Source organism: Neophocaena asiaeorientalis, unplaced genomic scaffold, assembly GCF_003031525.2.
Source record: "Neophocaena asiaeorientalis asiaeorientalis breed wild unplaced genomic scaffold, Neophocaena_asiaeorientalis_V1.1 scaffold629, whole genome shotgun sequence".
Lineage (NCBI taxonomy): Eukaryota > Metazoa > Chordata > Mammalia > Artiodactyla > Phocoenidae > Neophocaena > Neophocaena asiaeorientalis.
This window is the reverse complement of record NW_020175468.1, coordinates 7,600,023-7,626,381: the sequence shown is the minus strand read 5'-3', so window position 1 is coordinate 7,626,381 and position 26,359 is coordinate 7,600,023. Positions and strand designations below refer to the sequence as shown.

General features: G+C 45.3%; 3 protein-coding genes across 8 annotated transcripts in view; 2 read left to right on the top strand and 1 right to left on the bottom strand.

Annotated features, from left to right (window-relative positions):
* The window catches only part of FCGBP (Fc gamma binding protein), an 88,068-nt gene extending 80,994 nt beyond the window's left edge, over positions 1-7,074 (bottom strand). The window contains exons 1-2 of the mRNA XM_024768651.1: positions 5,831-7,074; positions 918-1,010 (exon numbers count right to left, since the gene is read on the bottom strand). The gene's annotated coding sequence lies outside the window, so the exon portion shown is untranslated. The remainder of the gene's footprint in view (positions 1-917; positions 1,011-5,830) is intronic.
* PSMC4 (proteasome 26S subunit, ATPase 4) lies at positions 1,611-10,294 on the top strand. The gene is made up of 11 exons (XM_024768652.1): positions 1,611-1,807; positions 2,677-2,775; positions 2,900-3,086; positions 4,503-4,649; positions 4,729-4,838; positions 4,946-5,039; positions 8,604-8,771; positions 9,230-9,306; positions 9,448-9,616; positions 9,824-9,879; positions 10,052-10,294. The coding sequence occupies exons 1-11, from the start codon at positions 1,772-1,774 to the stop codon at positions 10,163-10,165; spliced, it is 1,257 nt and encodes a 418-aa protein (XP_024624420.1). The 5' UTR covers positions 1,611-1,771; the 3' UTR covers positions 10,166-10,294.
* Positions 10,295-15,489: 5,195 nt separating this feature from the next.
* ZNF546 (zinc finger protein 546) lies at positions 15,490-26,359 on the top strand. Of its 6 annotated transcripts, none has more exons than XM_024768320.1 (6): positions 15,490-15,555; positions 16,149-16,380; positions 19,872-19,958; positions 21,326-21,452; positions 22,501-22,596; positions 23,473-26,359. In XM_024768320.1, the coding sequence occupies exons 3-6, from the start codon at positions 19,950-19,952 to the stop codon at positions 25,584-25,586; spliced, it is 2,346 nt and encodes a 781-aa protein (XP_024624088.1). In that variant the 5' UTR covers positions 15,490-15,555; positions 16,149-16,380; positions 19,872-19,949; the 3' UTR covers positions 25,587-26,359. The 6 variants fall into 6 exon arrangements, with proteins under 6 accessions (XP_024624088.1, XP_024624091.1, XP_024624092.1 ...); XM_024768322.1 differs by having other exon boundaries at positions 15,528-15,555; positions 16,305-16,380; XM_024768321.1 differs by lacking the exon at positions 15,490-15,555 and adding an exon at positions 15,931-16,011.

Here is a 26,359-nt window from a genome sequence, read left to right as displayed (position 1 = left end):
TTTATCCATTCATCTGTCGATGGACATTATGTTGTTTAGGCTATTGTGAATAGTGCTGCTATGGACATAGGGGTACATGTATCTTTTACAATTATAGTTTTGTCTGGTTATATGCCCAGGATTGGGATCGCTGGATCATATGGTAATTCTATTTTTAGTTTTCTGAGGAACCTCCATACTGTTTTCCACAGTGGATGCATCAACTTACATTCCCACCAACAGTGCAGGAGGGTTCCCTTTTCTCCACACCCTCTCCAGCATTTGTTATTTGTAGACTTTTTAATGATGGCCATTCTGACCGGTGTGAAGTGGTATCTCATTGTAGTTTTGATTTGCATTTCTCTAATAATTAGTGACGTTGCACAAAAAAAACATTTTATGACGGACTGTATCAAATGTATGCTCCACTGGTGGGAGTGTAAGTTAGTACTATAGTTTGACAGTGTCTGCTAAAGCTAAACACATACCTGCCCTGGAGTATATTCCCATGTTTACCAAAGAAATGTATTAGAATATTCATAGCATCAGTATAGCCCCAAACAGGAAAATATCCAGTTTTAGGCATATTCACACAATGGAAACCATACACAAATGAAAATGAAAGAACTATCCCTACACACAATATGAATCTCACAAACATGTTAAGTAAAAGAAGGTAAAAACACAGTACACACTGTATGGGTCCCTAGAGAGTTTGAAACAGACAAAGTAATCCATGCTGTTAGAAATCAGGTAAATGATAACTTTCAGAGGGGATGAGGGTGGCAGAAAGAGCATGTGCAGAGCTTCTGGGGGCTTCTCTGGTTTTTTGATCTGAGTATTGGTTATATGGGTGTGTTTACTTTGTGTAAATTCGTTGAACTGCACACTAATGATATGTATACTTCTCTGTACTTATACTTGAATAAAAAGTTTACTTGACAAAACTGTAGCTGGTGTGATGAACAGCGGCCAGAAGAACAGGCTTTGAGGACAGACAGATCTGGGGCCCCGCGCTCTGGTTTCTTTCCCTGTAAAAGAGGGAACATAATGTCTGTCAAGATTCGATGAGGTGAGCATGTAAGACTTAAGCACAGGGCCTGGTCTATACAGGCCTGCAGTTCTCCTGCGTGACCCAACCCCTGGCACCGCTGCCTCACCTTCTCCCAGCCCTAATGCGTGGGTTCTACTTGATTCACGGCAATGAAGTAACTGGTAATGGCAGGCTTGGGGCTCCTCACCCCCGGGATGGAGCCCGGTAAGAAATGTCATTCTCAGGGGCAGCCCCCGTCTTCCCGCCCCCGCGCGGGGGGCAATCCTCGGCTGCAGCCTACTTGGAAACCCCCTAAAAGAGCCCCTCTGCGAAACCCGGCCAAAGGCAGCTCCAGCCCCGCCACTAAAGATAAAAGAGCACTTTGCCATCAGACTCTGATAGATCTCTGGGAAACTCTTCAGGTCAAAGAGCAACGAGGGCAGCACGCCGGCGAGAAAACCCCCGAGCGAGAACGCAGTGCGAGACTGCGCCAAGGCGCGCTATTGCACACGCGCACCGCCCCGGGCCCGCCCGCGCGCTCGCGCGGTACGGAGTGCGCATGAGCACATCTTGGGGGAGGAGCTCAGGACTAGGTCGCCCTGCCTTTCACCTATCCGGCCTATCCGGGCCATCCGGCCGTCTCTCCTTGGTGTCTTAAACTACGTTTTCCAGAATCCATCCAGGCCCTGGCTTTCCGGTGGCATCAGCGGAAGCGGTGACTGGCTTAGGCCGGGCTGCACAGAGGCCGGCTTGGTCGCTATGGAGGAGATAGGCATCCTGGTGGAGAAAGCTCAGGTCCGAGAGGGCGAAGCCGACCTGAATGGGATGTTGAGCGACTTCGGGATCCAGGCCTGGGTCTGAGTGTTTTCGGAGGTCTCAGTGGAGAGCTTCGTGCCGTCCCGAGGCCTGGGCTGTGGCTGAGTGATGCTGGGAGGGCAGTAGGGCTCGGAAAGCTGGGCTGGGGAAACGAGTGACATCAGAGGTTCTTTGGGACTGAATGATTTCGAGGTTTAGCTGGGAATGCTGTGACATCGGTGACCCGGCGGCACTGGGGATGGGCCGGTAGTGAGTGATGTATGGGATCTGCGGCTGGGCTGGGGAGCTGACTGACATTCGGGGCTTAGCTGGTGTTGGAGGGCCGAGTAATGTATGTGGTCTGGCCGAGTGCTGTTTGGGGACTACCTGGGAGCTGGATGACATAAGGGTCTAGTGTGAGTTGGAGTTCTGTGACATGAGGCGTCCTCGGGAGGTAATTGAGTAACGCCCGGACTGTATGAAGGCATGGTGACTTTGTCAATTGAGAGAGCCATGTGATATTAGGAACCTGTTGAGGGGGCCTGGAGGGCATTGGGGTCTAGTAAGGAGTTGATCAGACATTTAGGCCCTAGATGGGAGTTGGGTGACATTGCAGACATGTGACAAGTGCCATATGATACCAGAAGATCTGTTTGGAAGGCTGTTTGACCGAGGGGCCTGTGAGGAGTTGGGTGACTTCAGAAACCTGTTTAGGGGACTGAGAGGTTTCCAGGATCTATTTAGGGAGCTGAATGATGTCAGGAGCCTGTTAGGGGCCAAGTGACTTCATGGTGAATTGGGAGGGGGGCTCTAGATACTTTCATAAGGGGACCTTCTTCTTCCAACCTGAGTTTCCCTCCATGGTCTAGGATGAGATCCCAGCCCTGTCTGTGTCACGGCCCCAGACTGGCCTGTCCTTCCTGGGGCCTGAGCCTGAGGACCTGGAGGACCTGTACAGCCGCTACAAGGTACATTCAAACCCAATCCGGACCCTGCACAGGGCCCAGCATCCCATACTTCCCCCACCTTCCACTGCTCCTTGGCTCAGCAAGGCCTGGAGCCATCCCCTACCTCTTCCCTCTCTGCTCACAGAAGCTGCAGCAAGAGCTGGAGTTCCTGGAGGTGCAGGAGGAGTACATCAAGGATGAGCAAAAGAACCTGAAGAAGGAATTCCTCCACGCCCAGGAGGAGGTGAAGCGAATCCAGAGCATCCCACTGGTTATTGGGCAGTTTCTGGAGGCTGTGGATCAGAATACAGCCATCGTGGGCTCCACCACAGGTGCGTGGGGGGTTGTTTACTCATCTGTTCATTCAACAGCTGTTAACTGTTTCCTGCCACGTGCCAGGAACTTACAATGGCAAATGAGGCAAGACAGTGTAATGGTGTTTTTCAGCGTATTTTTGAGTCTGATGCAAAAGTGGAAATATATTTTACGTTCTCTCTCTTTCTTTCTCTATGTGTGTGTATATAACTCATATAGTAAAAGTTTGACCAAACGATAGTTAGCCACACTATGTGTGACATACTCTAACTAGTTTCCCAATTTGTTCTAGTCTGTTTTGTTTTAAACAATGTTCTGGTCATGACTCTCAAATGATTTCACAATTACTACTGGGTTGGGACCTACAATTTGAAAGCACAGGTGAAGTGTTAAGAGATTGGGCTCTGGTAAGGACCCAGTATACGGGAGCTGCTGTTATTACCGTGGGTCTAGGCTCTGCCTTCATGATGGGTGTTGTCTCTGCATCTTATCTGTCTTTTCGTGCTTCTGGCCTCTGCTCCTCTGGACCAAGCCATATTCTTATCAAGTTTGCGGGGAAAGGTGTGTGACTGGGCCTGGAATTGGACTGATGGGCTGGTAGTGAGGGAGTGAAGGGAGGGAGATATCTACAATGAGGCCTGTGTCTTTGATCTTTAGGACTTAGGGGGACGGTGGCTATCCCTGAGATGGAGACATGAGCAGAAAAGCAGGTTTGCAGGGAGACAGTGAGGGCAGTCTGGGACATCACAGGGAAGTGTCTGGGAGGTCACTGGACAGCCAGGTCTGAAGGTCAGGAGAGACTGAGGCCAGAAAGAGATGTGTGTGTCACTACCATAAATGTAGAAGGTGGACTGGGGATGTGAGACTGGAGGCTGGGCAAGCAAGAAGGATTCTGCTGCAGAGACCTAGATGGGAGAGGATGGTGCTGAATCAGGGCAGGGTCCCTGGGCAGGAGGGAAGGGATTAGTCAGAGAGACGTTTTAGGAGGCTGGTGGACCGCCATGGTGACTGACAGGCTGTGGAGGGAAGCAGAGAAAAGTCCAGAATGAGGCTTAGAGCTCTCGCTAGTGACTCGGCACCATGGGCCTCCCTGAGACAGAGACCCAGGAGGAGCAGCATAAATGGGGGGAAGATACTGAGAGCACACTGAGACATGGTGAGTGAGACATGCCGTGGGGATGTCCACGGGCAGGCATTCCAGGAGGCTGCTGGTCACCTGGGGCTGGAGCTCAAGAGTCAGGGATAGACAGGGAAGTTGTTAGTGTGGATGGATGCCGGGGGTGGACTGGAGGAGGCAAGACTAGAAGCCAGGAGGGCCATTTGGGGTCTGAGTGAGAGATACTGTCAGCCTGGAGGTACAGCTGTGAGGTCGGCAGTTTTGAGGTTCTGGCACTTCTCATTTCCCCCTCTCCCTTCTCGTCCTCTTCCCAAAGGCTCCAACTACTACGTGCGCATCCTGAGCACCATCGACCGGGAGCTGCTCAAGCCCAACGCCTCGGTGGCCCTCCACAAGCACAGCAACGCCCTGGTGGACGTGCTGCCTCCTGAGGCCGACAGCAGCATCATGATGCTGACCTCAGGTGAGGGGGAGCCCGGGGCCAGGGGGCCTGAGGGGCCCTGCGGGCCAGGCTGGGAGCCCCAGCTCTGCTCTTCCACCAGATCAGAAGCCAGACGTCATGTACGCGGACATCGGGGGCATGGACATCCAGAAGCAGGAGGTGCGGGAGGCCGTGGAGCTCCCCCTTACGCACTTTGAGCTCTACAAGCAGGTGAGGAGCTGGAGCTGGCAGGGAAGGGAGAGGCCGTCCCCACCCACCATGTCTCCGGTTGGTGATGGACTCCCTGGCTCATGCTCTTCTCCGCCTCTGTGCTTCAGATCGGCATCGACCCTCCCCGAGGCGTCCTCATGTATGGCCCGCCCGGCTGCGGGAAGACCATGTTGGCAAAGGCTGTGGCTCATCACACGACAGGTGAGCCGCTTGGCCCCTCCCCCGAGCTCTGACTTTCCGGGCTCTTCCGACCTTGCCTTCTCATCCTCCTTGTTCTCTCATCCTCCCCAGGAAGTAGTGTGGCACAGCGATTAAGAACATGGGCTCTAGGGTCAAAGACCCAGTGTGCGTCTTACTGAGTGGCTGTGCCGTCCTGGGGAAGTGACTTTACTCTCGTGCCTCAACTTCCTCATCTAACAGAACACTCATTTCATAGCATGATTGTGGGGAATTAATGAAATAATGCCATGTTTTTCCTACTAATGGGTCATTACTAATGACCCATTAGTAATTATGAATTCAAATTCATGGGTTGCAACCAGCTAAAAAAAATTTTAAAAAATGAAACAGAACAGAAAATGTTGGAGTCCACCCCACATAGTAAGAACTTGTATTGTTTGTGAACACAAACATTGTACACAGGTGTGCTGTGGTTGTTTACAGATGTATTTCTTCTTGTAGGTTCTAAACAAAGATGTCTGAAAGTCACTGTATTACTGTTTGTAAAGCCTAAGGACAGGACTCAGCTCATCTTAAAATCTTAATATATCTAAGCCAAGGAGCAGTAGAGGGCAGTGGGTAAGCAGTGTGTTTTCTGGGCCAGACTGCCTGTGTTTGAAATCTGGCCCCCCTACACCTACTTATATAAGTTAGTACTACTTACGTAAGTTAGTTTATGTAACTACTTGGAAGTTAGCCTCTCTGTGCCTCCATTTCTTAATTTTCTGGATTATTCAGAGGATTAAATCAATATAAAGCTTCTAAAACCATACCTGGCACGTAGTAAGTGGACAGTAAATGTTAACCATTGTCATGATCATTCATTGAACTTCTGCTCTCCCAGGTGCTGGGATATAGGGATGAGTCAGACCTGTCCCCTGCATTGGAGAATCTCCCAGTGTGGCTGAAAAAAAGGAAAATAAACACTTAGAACTCAGTCAGTTAACATTTATTGAGCACCTAATACGTACCAAGCTGTGTTCTAGGTGCGGAAGGCACGGCAGTGAACAGAACAAAGTCCCCCCCGTAAAGGTGATGTCTTAGTCGAGGAAGCACTAACAGATGAATGAAGAGATTATATGTCATGTGGTGCTAATGCCTGAAGAAAACAACTAAGGGGCAGGGGATAGGGAATAACAGGGGCGGCAGCTTTATGTGCCGGGACTGGAGGTGGTCAGGGAAGACTTTTCTGAGGTGACATTTACATGAAGACCTAGAAGAAGCCTTGAGGGAGTGAGTCATGTGGACCTCTGGGGGAGGGAGTGTGTCAGGCTGAGGGACTTGGGTGCAAAGGCCTTGAGACAGGTGTGTGCTTAGTGTTCTAGGAACAGTGAGGAGGCCCCAGTAGTTGAAGCCAAGTGAGCAAGGGGGTTATGCTTGGAGGTGAGCTTGGGTGGGAACGGCCTAAAGAGTAGCACGCGCTCCAAAGAAGCAAGGAAGGTAGTGGGATAGCCCTTAAGGAGGGTTGTCAATCCATTCTGCGTAGGCTCTTAGGTAGCGGTTCCCAGAGAGAGGTGTGAGGAGTCTGTCAGGCACACAGTTGGGAGAAGGAATAGCATTTGCGAAGGCCAGGGGGTGGGAAAGAACTCATTTAGGGAGTTGTGAGTAGTGGTGAATAGACCATGACTAAACTCGACGAGGGCAGGGAACTTGTGCGTTTGTCCTTTTTTGTGTTTCCAGTGCCCGCCCAGTAGCTGAATTGTGGTAGGTGCTCAGAAAATAACTGTTGAATGGCTGGCTGAAGGAGGAGCTGTGCAGGTCCAGGGATCAGAATGGGCGTGAATATGAATAGTCTTAGTGCTAACCTAAGAGATTTCGACTGTTGTCCTGAGATCAGGGTGGTTTTAGACAGGCAGGGTTCAATAGAAATACAGTTGCCCCTCGAACAACAGAGGCTTGAACTTCGAGGGTCCACTTAACACCCAGATTTTTTTCACATGATGCATGGTTGGATGAATCCGCAGAGGCAGAACTGCAGATCTGGAGGGCCAGCTATAAAGTTATACACAGATTTTATGCACAGAGGGTCAGCACCCCTAAACCCTGTGTTGTTCAAGGGTCAACTGTATAGTGAAGCTACATATATAATTTAAATTTTTAAGTACTCATTTTTTAAACAAAAGAACTACGTGAACTTCGTCTAAAATATGTTTTTTTATTTAACCAGTATACTCAAAAATATTATTTTAACATGCAGCAGACACAAAACTTGAGTGTTTTCTATAATTTTTTATTGTAGTAAAATATATAATACAATAATTTTTTATCGTAGTAAAATATATAGCATAAAATTTACCATTTTAACCACTTTATAAATATACAGTTTATAAGTGGCATCAAGTGGATTCACAGTGTTGTACAGCCATCACCACTGTCCACTTCTGGGACTTGTTCATCATCCAAACTGTAACTCCATACCCATTAGACAGTCATTCCCTATTTCTCCCTCCCCGCAGCCCCTGATAACCTCTGTTCTACTTTCAGTCTCTGTGAATTTGCCTATTCTGGGCACTTCATGTACATGGATGAATCATAGAGTATTTGTCTTTTTGTGGCTGGCTTATTTCCCTTAGCATTATGTCTTTGGGGCTTACCCATGTTGAAACATGTGCCAGAATTTATTTCCTTTTGAAAGCCAAATAATATCCTATTGTATGTATATAGCACACTTTATCTATTCATTTGTTGATGGACATTTATTGAGATATTTTACTTTTTTTGTACTGTCTTTTGAAGTCTGGTGTGTATTTCACATTTACAGCACATCTCATTTGGGACCAGCCACATTGCGGTTGCTCAGTAGCCCCTTGCCGCCAGTGGCCACCACATTAGAGAGGGACAGGGCTGCAACTTGCACAACTCCTAGTTTATGACCAGATCTACATAATGGACTTTGTGTCTCCTTTCTCTGTGGTGGCTGGAAGGAGTGTCCTGGAGGTTGCTCCATGCAACACAAAGCCACATCCAGTCACTAACAAACAAGTTAAACTCTAAGAAAAGATGTAAAGGAGAGGCAAGCCCAGAACAAACCTGTCTTTAACCCCATTGCCACTTGTTGATTATGTCAGAATATGTGTTCCTGGTTCTTGACTCTTGCATGATATTCAAAAGGGGTCCTTTGAGCTCTTGGTAAGGCAGCATGATGCCTGTGTATGGAAAACTTGTTTTCTTACGGATTTTTCAAGCACTCCGGAAATTCACATTTTTTGGTATGTTGGATTCCATGAATGTCTCTAGCTCTTCTTTGTCGGTATGTTGAAGCACAGACACATTTTTTTTTAATACCCTGATTTTTAAATGTTGGGCCAAAAAATGACACATCCATAGGCAGGATTCATGATTTGTGCTGCTGGGTCTCTGTGGGGTACAAGCTGGTCCACCTAGCTGGATCTGGAACCCAGCCCAGGTCATGAGAGAATGACCTGGCTACTTGGAGTGGGTATCCAAAGAAAAGGATGTCCTCAAGGAATTCTCAGTTTCAGTTAAAGTATTATGGGGCCCTACAGGTGTTCCATTCTCGTCTAACCCCTGTCATCCTGCCATCAGCTGCATTCATCCGAGTTGTGGGCTCAGAGTTTGTACAGAAGTACCTGGGTGAGGGCCCTCGCATGGTCCGGGACGTGTTCCGCCTGGCCAAGGAGAACGCACCTGCCATCATCTTCATAGATGAGATTGATGCCATCGCAACCAAGAGATTCGATGCCCAGACAGGGGGTGAGTGATGCCCAAACAGGGCCTGGGGTCTTTTTTTTTAATGAACTTATTTATTTTATTTTTTTGGCTGTGTTGGGTCTTCGTTGCTGCGTGTGGGCTTTCTCTAGCTGCAGCGAGCAGGGGCTACTCTTCGTTGCGGTGCCCAGGCTTCTCATTGCAGAGGCTTCTCTTGCTGCATTGCAGAGCACTGGTTCTAGGCGCACAGGCTTCAGTAGTTGCAGCGTGTGGGCTCAGTAGTTGTGACTCGCGGGCCCTAGAGAGCAGGCTCAGTTGTGGCGCACGGGCTTAGTTGCTCCGCGGCATGTGAGATCTCCCTGGACCGGGGCTTGAACCCGTGTCCTCTGCACTGGCAGGCAGATTATTAACCAGTGTGCCACCAGGGAAGTCCCAGGGCCTGGGGTCTTGGGCAGGCTTGTCATGCAGGATGCCCTGGACTGACCGTGTTATATACTATCCAGCTGACAGGGAGGTTCAGAGAATCCTGCTGGAGCTACTGAATCAAATGGATGGATTCGACCAGAACGTCAACGTCAAGGTTTGGGGTTCAGGATGGGCGAGGGGAGGTGTGGTGTGGGAATCAGGGAAGGATGGAGGCTGGCATGTGAGGAGACAGGTATTGCGACAGGATGGAGTATAGTGGGGACAGAGGTCTGAGCTGGCCTGTGTCCGATGCCAGGTGATCATGGCCACAAACAGAGCAGACACCCTGGATCCTGCTCTGCTGCGGCCGGGACGCCTTGACCGTAAAATTGAATTTCCACTCCCTGACCGCCGCCAGAAGAGATTGATTTTCTCCACTATCACCAGCAAGATGAACCTCTCTGAGGAGGTTGACTTGGAAGATTGTATCCTGCTCTAGAAGCGAGGGGAGGGTCACCGTTGAGAATGGGGATTAGATCTCCACCTCTGCCATCACCACCACCCAGACTGTGCAGGTGGGAGACCAGGGTCTGGGGAGGGGGATGGTGACAAAGACAGCCCAAGAACGACTTCTGGCTCCACGCATTTACCCAGTCATGCATGGAGTGGTTTCCTTAACTCACCTGCCATAGACGTGGCCCGACCAGATAAGATTTCAGGAGCTGATATCAACTCCATCTGTCAGGAGGTGAGTGCTGGTTTCTCTCTAGATTGGGCAGTGGGTGTGTGAAGACCCTCCACTCTGCTGCAGTCCTGTCCATCATTGCCTCCCTGGGTCTTAGGCTGCCTCTGTCTCTTCCTGCACCATCATTAGGGGCGGGGAGTGCAGGGAGTAGATTTTAACTGTCATCCCTCAACAGAGCGGGATGTTGGCTGTCCGAGAGAACCGCTACATTGTTCTGGCCAAGGACTTCGAGAAAGCATACAAGACAGTCATCAAGAAGGACGAACAGGAGCATGAGTTTTACAAGTGACCCCTCTGCCCACACGACAGGGGCCGGGGGTTCGCTCACTTCCCCAGCCTCTGTCCCCAAAGCTAGTTCTGTTTTTTCTTTACCCAGAATTGATTTATTCAATAAACTAACAAGATCAAATCTGTTTAATTTCTTCTTACAAGTTTAACTCCTTTGGAGAAGCTGGGCCTTGAATAGGATCCTCTGTGCCCCTCCTGCTCTCCTGACAGATGAGCAGGTACATGGTCTGGGTTACAGCTTGAGAGAGAAGTAAAGAATTCAAACTAGGGCTTCCCTGGTGGCGCAGCGGTTGAGAATCCGCCTGCCGATGCAGGGGACACGGGTTCGTGCCCCGGTCCGGGAGGATCCCACATGCCGCAGAGCGGCTGGGCCCATGAGCCATGGCCGCTGAGCCTGCGCGTCCGGAGCCTGTGCTCCGCAACGGGAGAGGCCACGACAGTGAGAGGCCTGCGTACCGCAAAAAAAAAAAAGAATTCAAACTAAATGACCAGAAATTTGGGGAAAAGGATGGAAAATGAGCAGACTGCAGCCCCTGACCAGAAAATAAAGTCTCTATCCATCTCCCCACTCACATTTACCATTCTAGTTTTGGGCAATTCCTGCCTTCTTCACACTCAGAGGGAGAATCAAGGACAGAGAGACCACCCATTAGGGTCCCCCAGAGCAGGGATGAGGGGGTGGGGGGAGGTTGGATGCCTGGGTTCTGTGAATGTCTCTGGCTCTTCATGCCATCTTGTTGGGGCACAGATGTGTTTGGTAGGACCAATTCCCACTTTCTCTTGAAATCTGTTTAAACACCTCTCCCTCTGGGGAGTCTTCTGATGCCCCACGAAGGGAAGTAACCCTTCCCCTACACTGCCCTGGCGTCATGCACATGCTGTGCTTTGCACTCCTTACATCTCCAAGTGCTTGCCTCCTCCAGACTGGAACCTCTTGTAGAGTAGTCAGGGATTGTAGCTTGATCACAATTCAAGTCCCAGCACCCACACATGGTAGACATTCAGTTCATGTTCCTTGAACAAAAGTATGAATGTCACTATATATTTGGGAGTGAGATGGGAAGAAGATATAAGGAACAATAGTTGAGGAATCACAGGTCCTCGAAGAGACGGGGGTGATTCTGCTAGATAAGCATGGCAAGTTGAGCGGAGAAGTTAATTCTTCCTCTCTCCTGGCACCTCACTAAAACAAAAGTAAGGTATAAACTCACATGGACACAGGAAGAGAGAGGAGATGGCAGCAAAGCAATTTTGGAAAGGGGCAGACACCTGCTGATTGATGTAGCCGACCTGAGGAAACTTGAACCTGAACTCAAGGGAAGCCCAGAAACAGTCATTTTCCCCTTTCAGAAACCAGAGGTGCCAGGTTCTGAAGGTGAGGCCTGGAAACAGGAGGACTACCTGAAAGGCTGTATAAAAACCAGAACTGATACACTGATTATGCAGGAAACAAAGGAGCTGTTGTTATTCCAGGCCCTGTGACCCTTCCCCAGCCTGGCTGAAGACCTCAGATTTACTCTGGGAAGGCTGGACCAGCAGTCTCTGGGCTGGTGTGCCTGGAGCAAGGATGAGAGCTGGGCCGTGCAGAAGACGAGATTGAGATTAAGTGAGATCCCTGGGTAGGCAATTGAAGGATTCCTTCTGAGGAAACCAAGCAGCATGAGAGAAACAGGAAAGTGCGTTGTTAAGACACCTAAAGTCCTCATCATTCACATTCAGCAGAAGCTAATATCTAAAATTGATGAGTTTACAAAAGCATGTAACTTAGACATATGGAAGTAAATTTCAAAAGAAACAAATGAGGACGGGAAGTCCTTGCCTCTTGGAAGTAGACAGGGAAATACAGGGTGAGGGAGACATGGGAATGCTTTTTGTTTCTAATATACTTTATATATATTTGACCTTTTAAAATAGGTACTTAAAAAACGACAGTGACAGGGCTTCCCTGGTGGCGCAGTGGTTGAGAGTCCGCCTGCCAATGCAGGGGACGCGGGTTCGTGCCCCATTCCGGGAAGATCCCACATGCCGCAGAGTGGCTGGCCCGTGACCCATGGCTGCTGAGCCTGCGCGTCCGGAGCCTGTGCTCCGCAACGGGAGAGGCCACAGCAGTGAGATGCCCGCATAGCGCAAAAAAAAAGGAAATTGCTGAAGTGACAAACATCCTAAACATCAGTGATAAAGGGCAAAGAGATTGGGAAAAGAACAAAGCCACGTACCTAAGAAATGACAGCAGACCAGTGTGAGGCTAAAGCTATAACTGGTAAGAGGTGGTAGCCACTCACATTAGCTGGGAGAAGGGATATTTGGCATATTTTGTGGGTTGCCCAGCAATCTTGCTGTCTGTGCTTAGGCAAAATTATGAAATGGCCTACCATTATTATGGTCTCAGAGTGACCTTGATATTGATATTCTGTGAGACTGTTCACATGCAACAGGATAACAAGCCCCGCTGTGAGCACCAGGCCAGCTTTCAATACCACTGAGGCCTACCTGTAAGTGTCAGGCCAGTTCCTGGATGTCAGCGGCTGCTTTTTTTGTTCTCAAGTACGTGCTACCACGTTAAGAGGGAAAAACTAAGGCCGGCTTGCTGAACAGCCCAGACACTCGTGCATTTTGGAAGTGTAGTCTTGAAAGCAAGTGTTTTCCTGCCAAGCGAAACACATATCGCTTTTCTCTGTTCTGCTCTGCAAAGACAAGAGGGGAAAAAAAAAAACCCTTAAATATATGTAAACCTTTTTGTTTATTTGTTTTTAATTGTAAAAATAATACACATAAAGGAGCCCAAAATATAAGTGTATAATGTAACAACTTACTATAAATAAAACACTTGCGTAACCATCATCCAAGGACCAGGCTGTAGGTTTCCACTGAAAAAGAAATTCCTACACAGCTGCCCATAGGCAGTGATGATCCATTTTGTGAACACATCTGTAATTACTGCAATGGAGGGGGCACCCTGGATTGATAGAGCCAGTTTGGACAAATGCCAGTCATTGCCCCAGGTTTCGTGTATCCTACATTTCCTTTGAGTGCGACCAGCATCAGTAAGCGTATCTCAGATGAGACCACAGTGCACGTACTGCTAAGTAGTTATGATCAAAAAGGACTCTGTACCAATGCAGCAACGTGACAAACGCCACCACTGTCTGCACAGACCAGAAGCCATGTCATGATGGCACAGGTCACACCAAAGCCAACCTAGATGACTCAAACGTGGTCTTCCATGTCAGTCTCAAAGGGAGAGGAGGAGGAGGATGAAGGAGCATAAGGAGAAGGAGCCACAAGAAGACAGTGCTCAACGTCCTAATGACTACCCAATTTTTTTTACTTGTCCTCACAAATTATCCCAAAATATTACTTGGACATTTTGCTTCTTCTTCAGGATCTTAAGGTATATTTACTGTCTTATGTCATAGGATAGAAGGCTCCAGTGGAATGCTCAGCATGGTGACTCCTCCTGCTAAAGCAGGGACACGTCAGGCCAGGCAGACGCTGAACCCAGAGTCCTGCAAGGGAGAGCAGGGTTCTCCCCAAAAGTGAGCCTGGTGACCTCAGTGGCCCAACACCTGCTTATTTTTATTTTTATATCGATCCATATATATAATTGTGAGTTCATACCACTGCATCTAGTTTCAACGTGCCATCACAAGGTTCATTCTAGTTCTCTCCTTTTCCATATCTGAGGTTCCCCGCTGACAGGGAGAAGCTTGGCTGCTCTCAATGCACTTACTGGGTTGGCCAAAGAGTTCGTTCGTAATAGCTTCCAGAGAACCCCGAATGAAATTTTTGGCCAACCCAATAATATATTTACTTACTTGATCAGAACCCCACCTCCACCCCCGCCTGCCACGGCATGTAACAAACTCCTATCACCCTGTTGCGCCCTTCCCCATACAGATGCTCTCCTCACCCTACTTGGGTTCTGAGACTCACTACCTCCTATATCCAACCGACATGAATGTCTCCAACACCCCAATTTGGGCTCCAGCACCCAATGCTGGGCAGTACCCATACCCACATGCCCTTTTCACCCTGTTCAGGCTCTGAAATCCCGTACAGGCCGTTCCTCCTGTGTGGACGCCCTCCTTATCCTGCTCAGGTTGACACTCCCATGCTGGGCCATTCCACCACTTGGAATGCTCCCTAGTAAGCCCTGTCACCCTACACCAAGCCACCAGCTGCATGAACACCCTCCTCACCCTGCTCAGGCTCAAAGACCCCGCTCTGAGCCCATCTTTTGGCTTTAGGACTGAATTGCTCAGAAAGGGAAGGGAAGAGGAAGAGCAAAATGTGTTAGCGTCTGACTAATCGTGGGCTCGCTACACTATGGCACGCTGCCTTTCCAAGCATAAAGCTATCCCCTCAGCCCGAGATTCTCAAATGGATCTGCCACGAGACCCCTCACAGCAGAGTGGAAAGAATTCCTTCATATTTAAAAAAAAATTACTATGATTTACATTTTTCTCTAGGAAAAAATTTATTTGATTCTATACAAAATTGTCTGACAGATAAATTACAGATCTTCGGTCCAAATCTTGAAATACACAGCTGATGCTGCAAGAAGGATGCACCATATCCTTTTTATAATAGGCCTGTGGCTGCACACGATCACACACACCCAGTCGCGAGGCCACTGGCACCCGTGACGTTCTACACGCAGATACTCAGATTCGCACAGCTATGCTGCACTCGCCAACCGCCCCGGTCACACAGCGACCCGCACACCCATCCCATCACACACACATCACCCCAGTCACAGTCCGGCACAGCCAGTCTCCCACCGCGCCTCTCGCCTCACTGCTGTCACGAATCACACTCCAGGCTACTTTCTGTGGCCTCCCTCCTGTCAGGTGCCGCTGCAAGCACACACCGTCTCGCACCCAAAGAATTACACGCACGCAGAAACACAACTCACCCTCGGCCAGAGGCGGGGTCGGCCCCGCAACCCTCACGGCGTCGCGCGCGTGCAGACAGGTGCGCACACACAGACACACGCTCATGAGGCCGGGTACAAAGGGCCACACGCCTGTGAAACACGCGAGGGGACTACCCGGAGGGAAGACTCTGACAGAATCCGCCTCGCACGTGCTTGGCTTCAGGATGGCACCCACGGACGCACTCGGCGGTCAAGACTCTGGAGGTCCGTCGAGGCTCGCACAGCCTGGACAGGTCCCCGCTGTGAGTTCTCTCAGCTTACCTCGCGAGGGCGCGGGTCCCCGGCTCCGGGACTGGAGGCGCTCGGTCCCGAGCGTGCCTGCGCCTGCGCACTCAGAGCCCAGCCCACCGCCTTCCGGCTGTGGACTACATTTCCCAGAAGCCCCAGGGGGGGTGGTGTAAACTTCCACCTGGAGGGCCTCTAGCCGTGCGTACTGGGTGTTTCAGTTACCGCGGGTGAGTTAGTCGAAACCTGGGGAGAAGTTGGTGCTAGGTGAGGCGGAGCAGGACTCGTCTGGGGTAGGGAAAGGGATGGAGCTGTAGCCCAGAGTGAGGAGCCCAGGGCGCATCGTGCCCGCAGCCTCAGGCCTGTATTGGAATGAGGAGAAGAGAGGGGGGATTGTGTGACTAATTGTGACAGGCTGTGTGTGTGTGTGTGTGTGTGTGTGGTGTGTGCGCGCGCGCTCCCGCGCGCTTTCCAGAACCAAGTTGGGCCTCCTGTCGGTGGGCGCGGCTGTCATTCTGATACTGGTGCTTGGGTCAGCGGTGTGTGTGACTGACCCACGCCCCTGCTGCTTTCCCCTTCCTTCCCTCACAGCCCGGGTGTCTGTACAGACTTTCCCAAGAGGAAGTCAAATATTGAACCCTAGAATGAAGAGTCCCAGAAAGCAAGAAGACACAGTCCTGGGCTTGGTATGGGACTTTCAGAGCTAAAAGTGTCTCCAAGACAAACTCCTGGCTCGAAATGGTGGGAGGGGTTCCTACTTGGAGGCGCTGTGGGTGCTGCTACATTTTTCAGAACCACAGCTTTCCCATATCTCTGATTCTAGGAATCGGCTGTGATTTCAGAGACAGGTTCCAGCCTCCCTGTCTCATCTGGTCATATGTGTGAGGTCGGAGCTGATGTGGCCCTGGAGGGGACTTCTCCGTCTCTTTGTGCTCTAAGAAAGGCCTGAAGAAGGTCTCATGATTTCCTTCTTCCCCAGTCCTGCCTTTCTCCCCCAAGAAGTATCCTGAGCAGGACGGGAAAATTGTTGTTGCACATCTAAAAGTACAGATCAGGTGAGTTTCTACTTCCTCTTTGTTCAGAAATGCATCTTTGTTTTTAGTACGTGGAAGCATTTGCTTTTCTTTTCATGAAATGTCCAGTGGCCTATTCTAGGCCTTCCTTCCCAATGAATGAGGGGTCGTGCAGGTGGCCCTCTCTCACTCACTTTTTATAATAGTAAGAAATACATATCCTGGAGTCTAAAGTTAAAGCTTTGTTTTATTGAGATTAATATTTAAGTGGAATCACATCACTGATCTTCTGCAGAACCTAAGTTTAAAAGGCAAGATCAGAGGTAGTCTGACTGGTGTCCGTAAGTAAATGACACGGGCGTCTGTTTTTTAAGGTGTTTAGGAGCAGGAATGTGAATGGAAGTCTGAGCGTGGAAATCTGTATCATCATGGTCAAGGGTTTCTTCCAAGGAATCAATGGGTTGAGATTTATGTTTATAAAGAGTTTGTCAAAAGAAAAAAATGTACATATGAGTAAAGTAATATTCATTGTGATGAACAAAAATACTCAAATTTTAAATTTTATATGAATGTCATTTACTGTTATTGGAGTTCAGAGACATTTTACAAGGGTTATATCCAAAGCGATATTTCATTTGATTATTCAGCAGAGAAAGAGAAAAAGAACCAAACACTGTTCTGTCTGCTTTGCCCAAATTTTCTTATTTAGTCTGCAGATGCCCCTCACCTGACATGTCCATTCAGAGGAGAATTTTGTCAGTAAAAAGTTCTCATGGTATTGAAGAAGAATGTTCAGGAATTGGTAGGCTTTATTATAATGGTCACACTGATTCCCTTACTATTCCCACACACGTCAAACAGATTTGCTTCCAAGAATTTTCAAATATTTTAAAATTGGATATAGATTTATTATATACTTAAGATCATGGAATTAATGCTCATTTTTTGCAAAAAGAATCAGTTATTCAATTATATTACATGAGGGACTGATAAAAAAGAAAGTTAAATAGCCCCAGCACCACTATTAATACTTTGGGGAGGTTTGGTTTTTTTATACTATGCTGTTTGAATTTTATTTTGGAACATCTCATTCAGATCAAAGTGACAGCAAAACTTGTAGTAATAACAAAAATTCCATGAGGAGTGATTTGTTGAGCCAGATTTATTAGAATTCTACTAGAAGTCTTTTCTTAGGTAATGACATTCTTAGTTCTCCCTTAGCCAATTGTAGTGAGTTCCAAAATATTTAGATCCCAGCTAGTAGAATTGAAGTTTTGAACCCAAACTCATAATTTATTTTTTTAAACTTTTTATTTTACACTGGAGTATAGTTGATTAACAATGTGTTAGTTTCAGGTTTACAGCAAAGTGATTCAGTTATATATATACATGCATCTATTCTTTTTCAAATTCTTTTTGGGTAGGTTTATTTTAGCAAAATTTTTTTCTCTCCAGCTGTGTGTGTGTGTGTGTGTGTGCACAGAACAGAAATTATTCTAATTGAACATTCAAAGGACACAGACTCCCCAACTCCTATTTAGAAAAAGTAATTCTACCATAGGTTTCTTATACCTCCATGAATATAGAAAGAAGAGGAAAGTGCCAGTGAAGCCCTCTAGTTTGACAAACCTTCCAAGTATTTACATCTCCAGATTTATGCCTTTTAGGGTTATATAAATCAATTCAGAGTAATCATTATGGCACAATTTATCAAATAAGATAAGCTTCAGATGACACTTGTTTTAGATTTTTAAAGTTGCTTTCTTAGCAATACCCTCTGTAGTCCAAGTATCTTTTAATGCAAGTAACATTTTAGAAGACAGATTTATAATAGTAGAAAACAGAATAAAATGGTAATAACTGTAAATATTCATGTAAATCTTTACATAGGACAGGAGAGTACGATTGAACCTCTTATTAACGTTCTCCATTTAATACCTTATTAGGTTCTTTACTTTAGCTTTATGTTGAAGAATGGTGTCTCTTCTTTGGTAGCTGCAGGAAAACAGTGGGCACGAGACTCAAATATTACTATAAAAAAAGAAAGTAGAAAATAATTTTATCTACTAACAATACTATCTAACTTTTATTTAGTAATTATATGTCATTAAGTGGTGTCTATGTAATATCCCAACCTTCATGATAACTGTAGGAGGTAGGTGCTATTCTTATCCCTGGTTTATCAATAAACTAACTGAAAAGTTGGTAGTTGTCAGACTAGGACTCACATTCTGGAAGTCTGACAACAGAGTCTGTATTTATGAATGACATTATAATCCCTCCCTTCATTTCACATACTTTTTTGTTTTGTTTTGTTTTTTGGCCGAGTTGTGCTGCTTGCGGAATCTTAGTTCCCTGACCAGGGATTGAACCTGGGCCCTCGGCAGTGAAAGCGCAGAGTCCCAACCACTGGACCGCCAGGGAATTCCCTATAATTCTTTAATTTGCCTGTATCAGTCAGTAATTCATCATGAATGTCTTTCTCCAACATTAATAACTAGTTTGCCATCATAACTGACCAAAAGTTATGCAACCTGTTGCCTCCTGTAGCTATTTATTTTTCTAACAGTTGGTTACTCTAAGTTGTTATATGATAAACATCTTGCGCATGTATCTTAGTGTGCTAAGAAAAACTGCCAAAAATGGAATTTTGGTCAAATAACAGACATAAGGGCTCACAGTATGCTGAATCTCATGATAGTAGTTAGAGGAATACAAGCACTGAAACATAGTTACTATCCCTTAAGTTTCTTGTTATACAGCAAATAATATAAAATCAGAGTAGACAGAATAAGCATGAGATAGGAAGTAATAAAGCCACCAGAGAAATTCAGGTCACATGCCTTGGGAATTCATAGGAAGGAGATATTATATCTCTAGCAACCTCTGTCAGGTTTTGACCAAATTATTCTGAGTTCAGAGGAACTCTATGGTAAAAAAATGGAATTTAGGCTGTATGATTCATACCAGCTCTGTCCAGTAGAACTTTCTGTGGTGATGGATATGTTCTGTATTTACATTCTCCAAATGGTAGCTACTAGCCACATGAAGCTATCGAGCACATGAAATGTGGCTGGTGCAACTGAAGACACTGAACTTTTAATTTTATTTAATTTTACTTAATTTAAAATTTTGATTTGATTTAAATAGCCATATGTGGCTATCATGTTGGATCTCACAACTTCATAACTTACAGTTTTTTTTCTAATGATGTTAGATTCAAAGTGAGACTAATGGAACAGCTACAGATAACGTCATCAGAAATAGGGGTGGACTAGAGACCCTTCTGCTCGAGTGCCTGGTCTGGCTTCATGGAGGAGGCCTCTGCTCTGTATCTATACTTGTGCAGCTGGTTCCCTGTGGTATAGGAAGGGTTTGGCTTCATCCAAGCTCCCTCTTATCTCTCCTCATTTGTATGTGGGGCACTGTGGGGTAGAAGTAGAAAGAAGGCAAAACAGGATCATGTTAACTTAAGTCATCTTGGGATTTCTTTGAGACACGCCTGGTCTCAAAGCTTCCTGTTCCTCCCCCAGTCCTGGCTTCTCTGGACTCTGTGCTTTTCGAGTGGAGGAAGCCCAAAGAGGAGAACAAGTTCTTGCAGTTCTACAACCATGGCCCATGTAAGTTCATGTTTATCCTCCTTGAGATGTCGTGGTTTTGAATTCCTGTGATCATTTTTATTATCCTGAGACTTCCTTCCTAAGACAACCTGATTGCTGAAGCTGCACCCAGTTGCTCTGATCACAGTGAAGGATGGTGTCATACAGCCTAGTGGCCTCCTCCTTTGCCCCTCTTCTCTCTTTGCCCCTCTTCTCTCTCACCCATGTTCACCTATTCATCACCTCTCCAAGTGCCCAGTCTCTCTCAGGAGCATGGATGGAGCAGTGATGGATGAAGTTGCTTGAGGGAGATATCTGAACTTCCCTTGTTAGAGTCATGATTCTATGACACAGAGATGATGGTCCATTAGACTCCACAGACCTGACAGTGACAGGTTGATAAGATGGAATTTAGTGTTGAGTGTTCTGCATGTGATGAGATCCCATACCCTGAGAAACTTACAGGGCAAGACTGGAGTGTGACTGAGGCCTGCACGTGGGGATATCAGGGATCTATCCGGGGGTCCCCAGAGGGATGAATAACCAGACAAAAGTCAATTTTGTGATTGAGGAGGATGTGCTGGTCTCTAGTAACATCAGTGTCATTGTGGATCATCCTACATCAGCATCCTCCAGCTCAGGATCAAGACAAGTGTTCCTGAGGGATGGTGGTAGCAGGTAGGAAGACCCTCCAGATCCCTTATGGGGAATGAAGAAAGGCTAATGGGACTGGGGAAGACCTTAGACATCTTGTCCAAAATAAATGCCTAAATATGACAGAAGGATTAGTCTGATATATCCACAAGATGGATGATTAGCCAGCCGGTAAATAAATTAACTAAAGAGTTTGTCATTTGTTATAACAAGGAAAAATGCTTATGACATTTTCTTGCATAATGATGAACCTGAGTTTTAAGGAAATCAAATGTCAGTCGCGTCCTATTTTCTAAGATAGAGATTTTAGAGTACTTTTGGGGAAAAACAATTCATTACTTCATTTTTTTTTTTTAATTCCTTAAAAAAAAAATTCCTTGAAGGGAAAAGAGAATGGAACTCACATTTATTCAGAACTTAAACGGCAGGCACGTGACAGGCAGTGTGCTTATTTATAGGATTTCGTTTCATTGGGAACCTTTGACTATTTTATTCATTCATTCATCCCATGGTATACAGGACATTCTGTTTCTGTATTCTTTAAACTGTATTCTTTAAAAGCATGTAGGCACTCCACTTGAGAAGTCACGGATTCTCTTATTCTTCCCTACGTATCACGGGCTTGAACCTCAGTTTACTGCCTGCTATATCATGGCCTCTTTCTTGCAAAGCAGTTTTCCATCTTGAAAATACATTTAAAACGTTGTTTATGATACATGGGTCTGTCATTTCAGATGTCCTTGTCATTCAGGGACGTGGCCATAGACCTCTCCCAGGAGGAATGGGAGTGCCTGGACCCTGTTCAGAGGGCCTTGTACAGGGATGTGATGTTGGAGAACTACAGCAACTTGGTCTCATTGGGTAAGGATATCTGTGCAAATAACTGACAATCTGTTTTCTGGAATATCAGTTTTCTCCATTGTTGAATTTCAGAGCTCTGTTTTAAGACACCAGCTGAATGTCTGCCCCCTATTTTGAAAGAAATGGTTTGAGCATTATTGGGTTGGAAATAGGCACCATCTTCTCCATCCTGCAGTGACCTTCTCTCTTCCCTCTGGCCCTTCCTATAATTGCCTGTTTTTCTAAATTAGTCCTAGATTTGAGTCCCAAGACATTTTCAGAGAAGCCAGGTGTCATATAATGGGTGTGCTCAGAATTCCTGTAGCTGCTCTGTGTTCATGTCTGACTCACTTGAAAAGAGATTAGCTAGTCTCAGGGTTTTGTGTTTTTGTGATCAGATCAACCTCTACATTTTACATAGTGGTGAACTGGGTTAACAATATCCATTTAAAATTCAAGCAAACATATCCCATCGGAGAAAAGTCGTATTCTCTTCAACCTACTCTGTGCTTGAAAATTCTAGTCTGTGAATTTTGCATTTTCTATTGAAAGAATTCTGAGGAAGAACTTGGAAGTGTTTTAGGAAACAGTGTTTTTCTTTTACGTAAAAAAATAATAAGAACAACAACAAAAATACTACTACATGTTAGGCATCCTTGCAAGCCCTTACATATATTAATTCATTTAATTCTCACAAGAGCCCTATGAAGTAGGTAACATTAGGCCCATTTACATTGATAAAAGCATAATACACAGAAGGAATAACAGGGTGGATGACAGAGGATCTGAACTCAGACCATAGGGCTCCAGAGTCTGTGTCCTCAACCCCTCTCTATACTGCCTTTAAAAGCAGAGCAAACCTTTTCCCTCCCCTATCTGGCCTCTAGTCCTATGACTGTGAGTCCATGTAAATGTCAGTATTCTTCAATGGCCTTTTTTCATTTTTATCAAATACTGTTTTGACCTACAATTTAATATAAATGTAACCAAGTCTAAATTAAGTCATTTAGAACTTAAGGTTTATTGTTTGTTTGTTCTAAATCATGTGGCATTTCTTTTCCGTGAGCAGGATGTTCCTCTCCTAAGCCAGACGTGATTACTTTATTGGAGCAAGAGAAAGAGCCCTGGACGGCAATGAGAGAAGGAACAAGAAGCTGGTACACAGGTCAGTGATGGCAAATCAGGCGAGGGGGATGCCGTCACAAGTTATAGCCCTTTGGGTCAGGGAGAGGCATGGCCCTAAGATGTTGTTTGGAAAGCTCCTTTCGAAGTCCCAAGGCCTGTGGGGAAAAGGCCTGAAATCTGGGAAAACATTCAAATCCTCTCAACATGAGCTCCCATATATAGGACTTGTTTCTATAGATTTTGATTCCGCTTGTCTGGGTCGGTGCCTGAAGAGCAGTATATGTAAGGAACTCCCCTACATCCATCCTAAGTAGGAGGACCACTGACTTAACTTGTTCCTCTAATCACTTATTTTACCCTCTTTTAGAGTCACATCATTAAGTCTTTTGCCTTCTTTCAAATTGCATTACAATTTAGAGTTCTCTAAATCAGGATCCAGCAAACTTAGGCCCAGGGGCCAAACAGTTCACCATGTGCTTTTGTGTGGCTCACAGGCTAAAACTGGTTTTTACATTTTTAGTGGTTGAAAAAAATCAGAAGAAGGAATTTTGTGAAACATAAAAATTTTTGAAATTCAAATTTCAGTATCCGTAAATAAAGTGGTAATATAGTACACCTACACTTATTCAATTACATACTGTCTGTGGCTGCCTTTGAGCTATAAGAGCAGAGCTGAATAATTGCGACAAAGACCACATGCCCTACAAAGCCTAAAATTTTTACTCTCTGGCTCTTTACAGAAAAAGTTTGCAGACCCCTGCTCTAAACCTGTTCATCTAATGTGTATTGTTTTTAGTTTGTCTTTTATTTCAACTATGAGATGCAATCCCTTATTCTACCCCAACATAGAAAAATCACATCACAGCATTTGTTTCCTTCTTGGTTTTTTCTTTTTTGTTGTTGTTTTTTTTTCTAGATTTGGAGTCTAAGTATGCCACCAAGAAGTTATTTCCAGAAAAGGATATTTGTGAAATATATCTGTTTCAGATGCAGAGAGTGGACAAAAGTAAAACTTACATCCGTGAGGATACCATTTTCAGAAATGATTTGCAGTGTAAACATGAGTTTGAGAGACAAGAAGGACATCAAATGAGATGTGCTAGTCAAATGATAATCCAAAAACATATACCTCTTCTGCATCAGAAAATTCATGCTAGAGAGAAATCATATGAATGTAAGGAATGTAAGAAGGCTTTTAGACAACAGTCATACCTTATTCAACATCTGAGAATTCATACTGGTGAGAGACCCTATAAATGTAAGGAATGTGGGAAAGCCTTTTGTCGTGTAGGGGACCTTAGAGTACATCAGACAATTCATGGTGGGGAGAGACCCTATGAATGTAACAATTGTGGAAAGACCTTTAGGCTTCATTATCATCTTACTGAACATCAGAGAATACATTCTGGTGTGAAACCCTATGAGTGTAATGTATGTGGGAAGGCCTTTAGTCGTGTTCGAGACCTTAGAGTACATCAGACAATTCATGCTGGGGAGAGACCTTATGAATGTAAAGAATGTGGGAAGGCCTTTAGACTTCACTATCAGCTCACTGAACATCAAAGAATTCATACTGGTGAGAGGCCTTATGAATGTAAGATTTGTGGAAAGACCTTTAGGGTACAACGACATATTAGTCAGCATCAGAAAATTCATACTGGTGTAAAACCCTATAAATGTAATGACTGTGGGAAGGCCTTCAGTCATGGCTCATACCTAGTTCAACATCAGAAAATTCATACTGGTGACAAACCCTATGTATGTAAAGAATGTGGTAAGTCCTTTAGTTTTCATGCAGAACTTACTCGACATCATAGAATTCATACTGGTGAGAAACCCTATGAATGTAAAGAATGTAGAAAAGCCTTTCGTCTCCAAACAGAACTTACTAGGCATTGTAGAATTCATACTGGAGAGAAACCCTATGAATGTAAAGAATGTGGGAAGGCCTTTATTTGCGGCTATCAACTTACTTTACATCTGAGGGTTCATACTGGTGAGATTCCCTATGAATGTAAGGAATGTGGGAAAACCTTCAGTAGTCGCTATCATCTTACTCAACATTACAGAATTCATACTGGTGAGAAACCCTATGGATGTAAAGAATGTGGGAAGGCCTTTCGTCTTCAAGCAGAACTTACCAAACATCACAGAATTCATACTTGTGAAAAGCCCTATGAATGTAAGGAATGTGGGAAGGCCTTTATTCGTAGCAATCAGCTTATTTCACACCAGCGAATTCACACCAATGAGAACACCTATGAGTGCAAGGAATGTGGGAAGATTTTTAGTCGTCGCTACAATCTTACTCAACATTATAAAATTCATACTGGTGAAAAACCCTATGTGTGTAAAGAATGTGGAAAGGCCTTTCGCTTTCAGACAGAACTTACTCAGCATCACAGAATTCATACTGGTGAAAAACCCTATAAATGTAAGGAATGTGGGAAAGCCTTTATTCGTAGCAATCATCTTACACAACATCACAGAATTCATACTGGTGAGAAACCCTACAAATGTAAAGAATGTGGAAAGACCTTTAGTCGGCACTATCATCTTACTCAACATCACAGAATCCACACTGGTGAGAAACCCTACATATGTAATGAATGTGGGGATGCTTTTATTTGTAGTTATCAACTTACCTTACATCAAAGAATTCACACTGGTGAGATTCCGTATGAATGTAAGGAATGTGGAAAGACCTTTAGTCGCCGATATCATCTTACTCAACATTTTAGACTTCATACAGGTGAGAAACCTTATGGGTGTAAAGAATGTGGGGATGCCTTTCGTCTTCAAGCAGAACTTACTCGACATCACACAATTCACACTGGTGAGAAACCCTATAAATGTAAAGAATGTGGGAAGGCCTTTAGTGTTAAGTCAGAACTTACACGACATCACAGAATTCATACTGGTGAGAAACCCTATAAATGTAAAGAATGTGGGAAAGCCTTTATTCGTAGTGATCAACTCACTTTACATCAGAGAAATCATATTAGTGAGGAACCCCCATTCATAATGTAAAGATACAGTGGCCTTTAGAAAATGCCTTTTATAACAACAGAATTCATAATTGATTTAAGAAAGTTTTTACTTGTTAGGGAACATATGGGAATCCCTTTTGCTTCGTGCTCAAAACTTAACAGCAGTAGTTTTATACTATATATATTGATTTAAAGAGTTGAAAAATTACAGCATCACCCAGCCTTGGTTAACTTTAGAGAATGATACTGCTGCAGTACATCTCAAACCAAGATAAAGGGTACCCCTCCCCACCTCAAAATTGCTGTTGACCAATACTTTTACAAGATACAATGAAATTGGATTACCAGATACATGAAACTGAAAGAAAAACAAACATACAAAATGAAAGCCCCCAATTTTTTATTATTGGACTTAACAGACATAAATTAGCTCTGTCATTTTTCTGTAAATGTCTCTAAATGTTTGCTCTCGGTGTCTGTACCTTAACTCATTGCAGACCAGAAGCAAACAACCTGTGGACCAGCATCAGTACATGGACCACACTTTATATAGCATTGTAACAGAAAATAATTCTGTTAATGTAACAGACGTGGGAAAAGACTTCAGCCATAGCAAATCTTTACTATAGTTCTCATAATTCCACCCCTGCCTGTGTGGTATTGGCAAGACACTACTCCCCTCTGTGCTTTATTTTATTCTATTTTACTTTATTTAATTTCTTTTGTGCCTCAGTTTTAAAGTGATGATTATAGTACCTACCTAATAGTACTTTTGTAAGGATGAAATGTTAATAAAAAACAAAACCTTTAGAA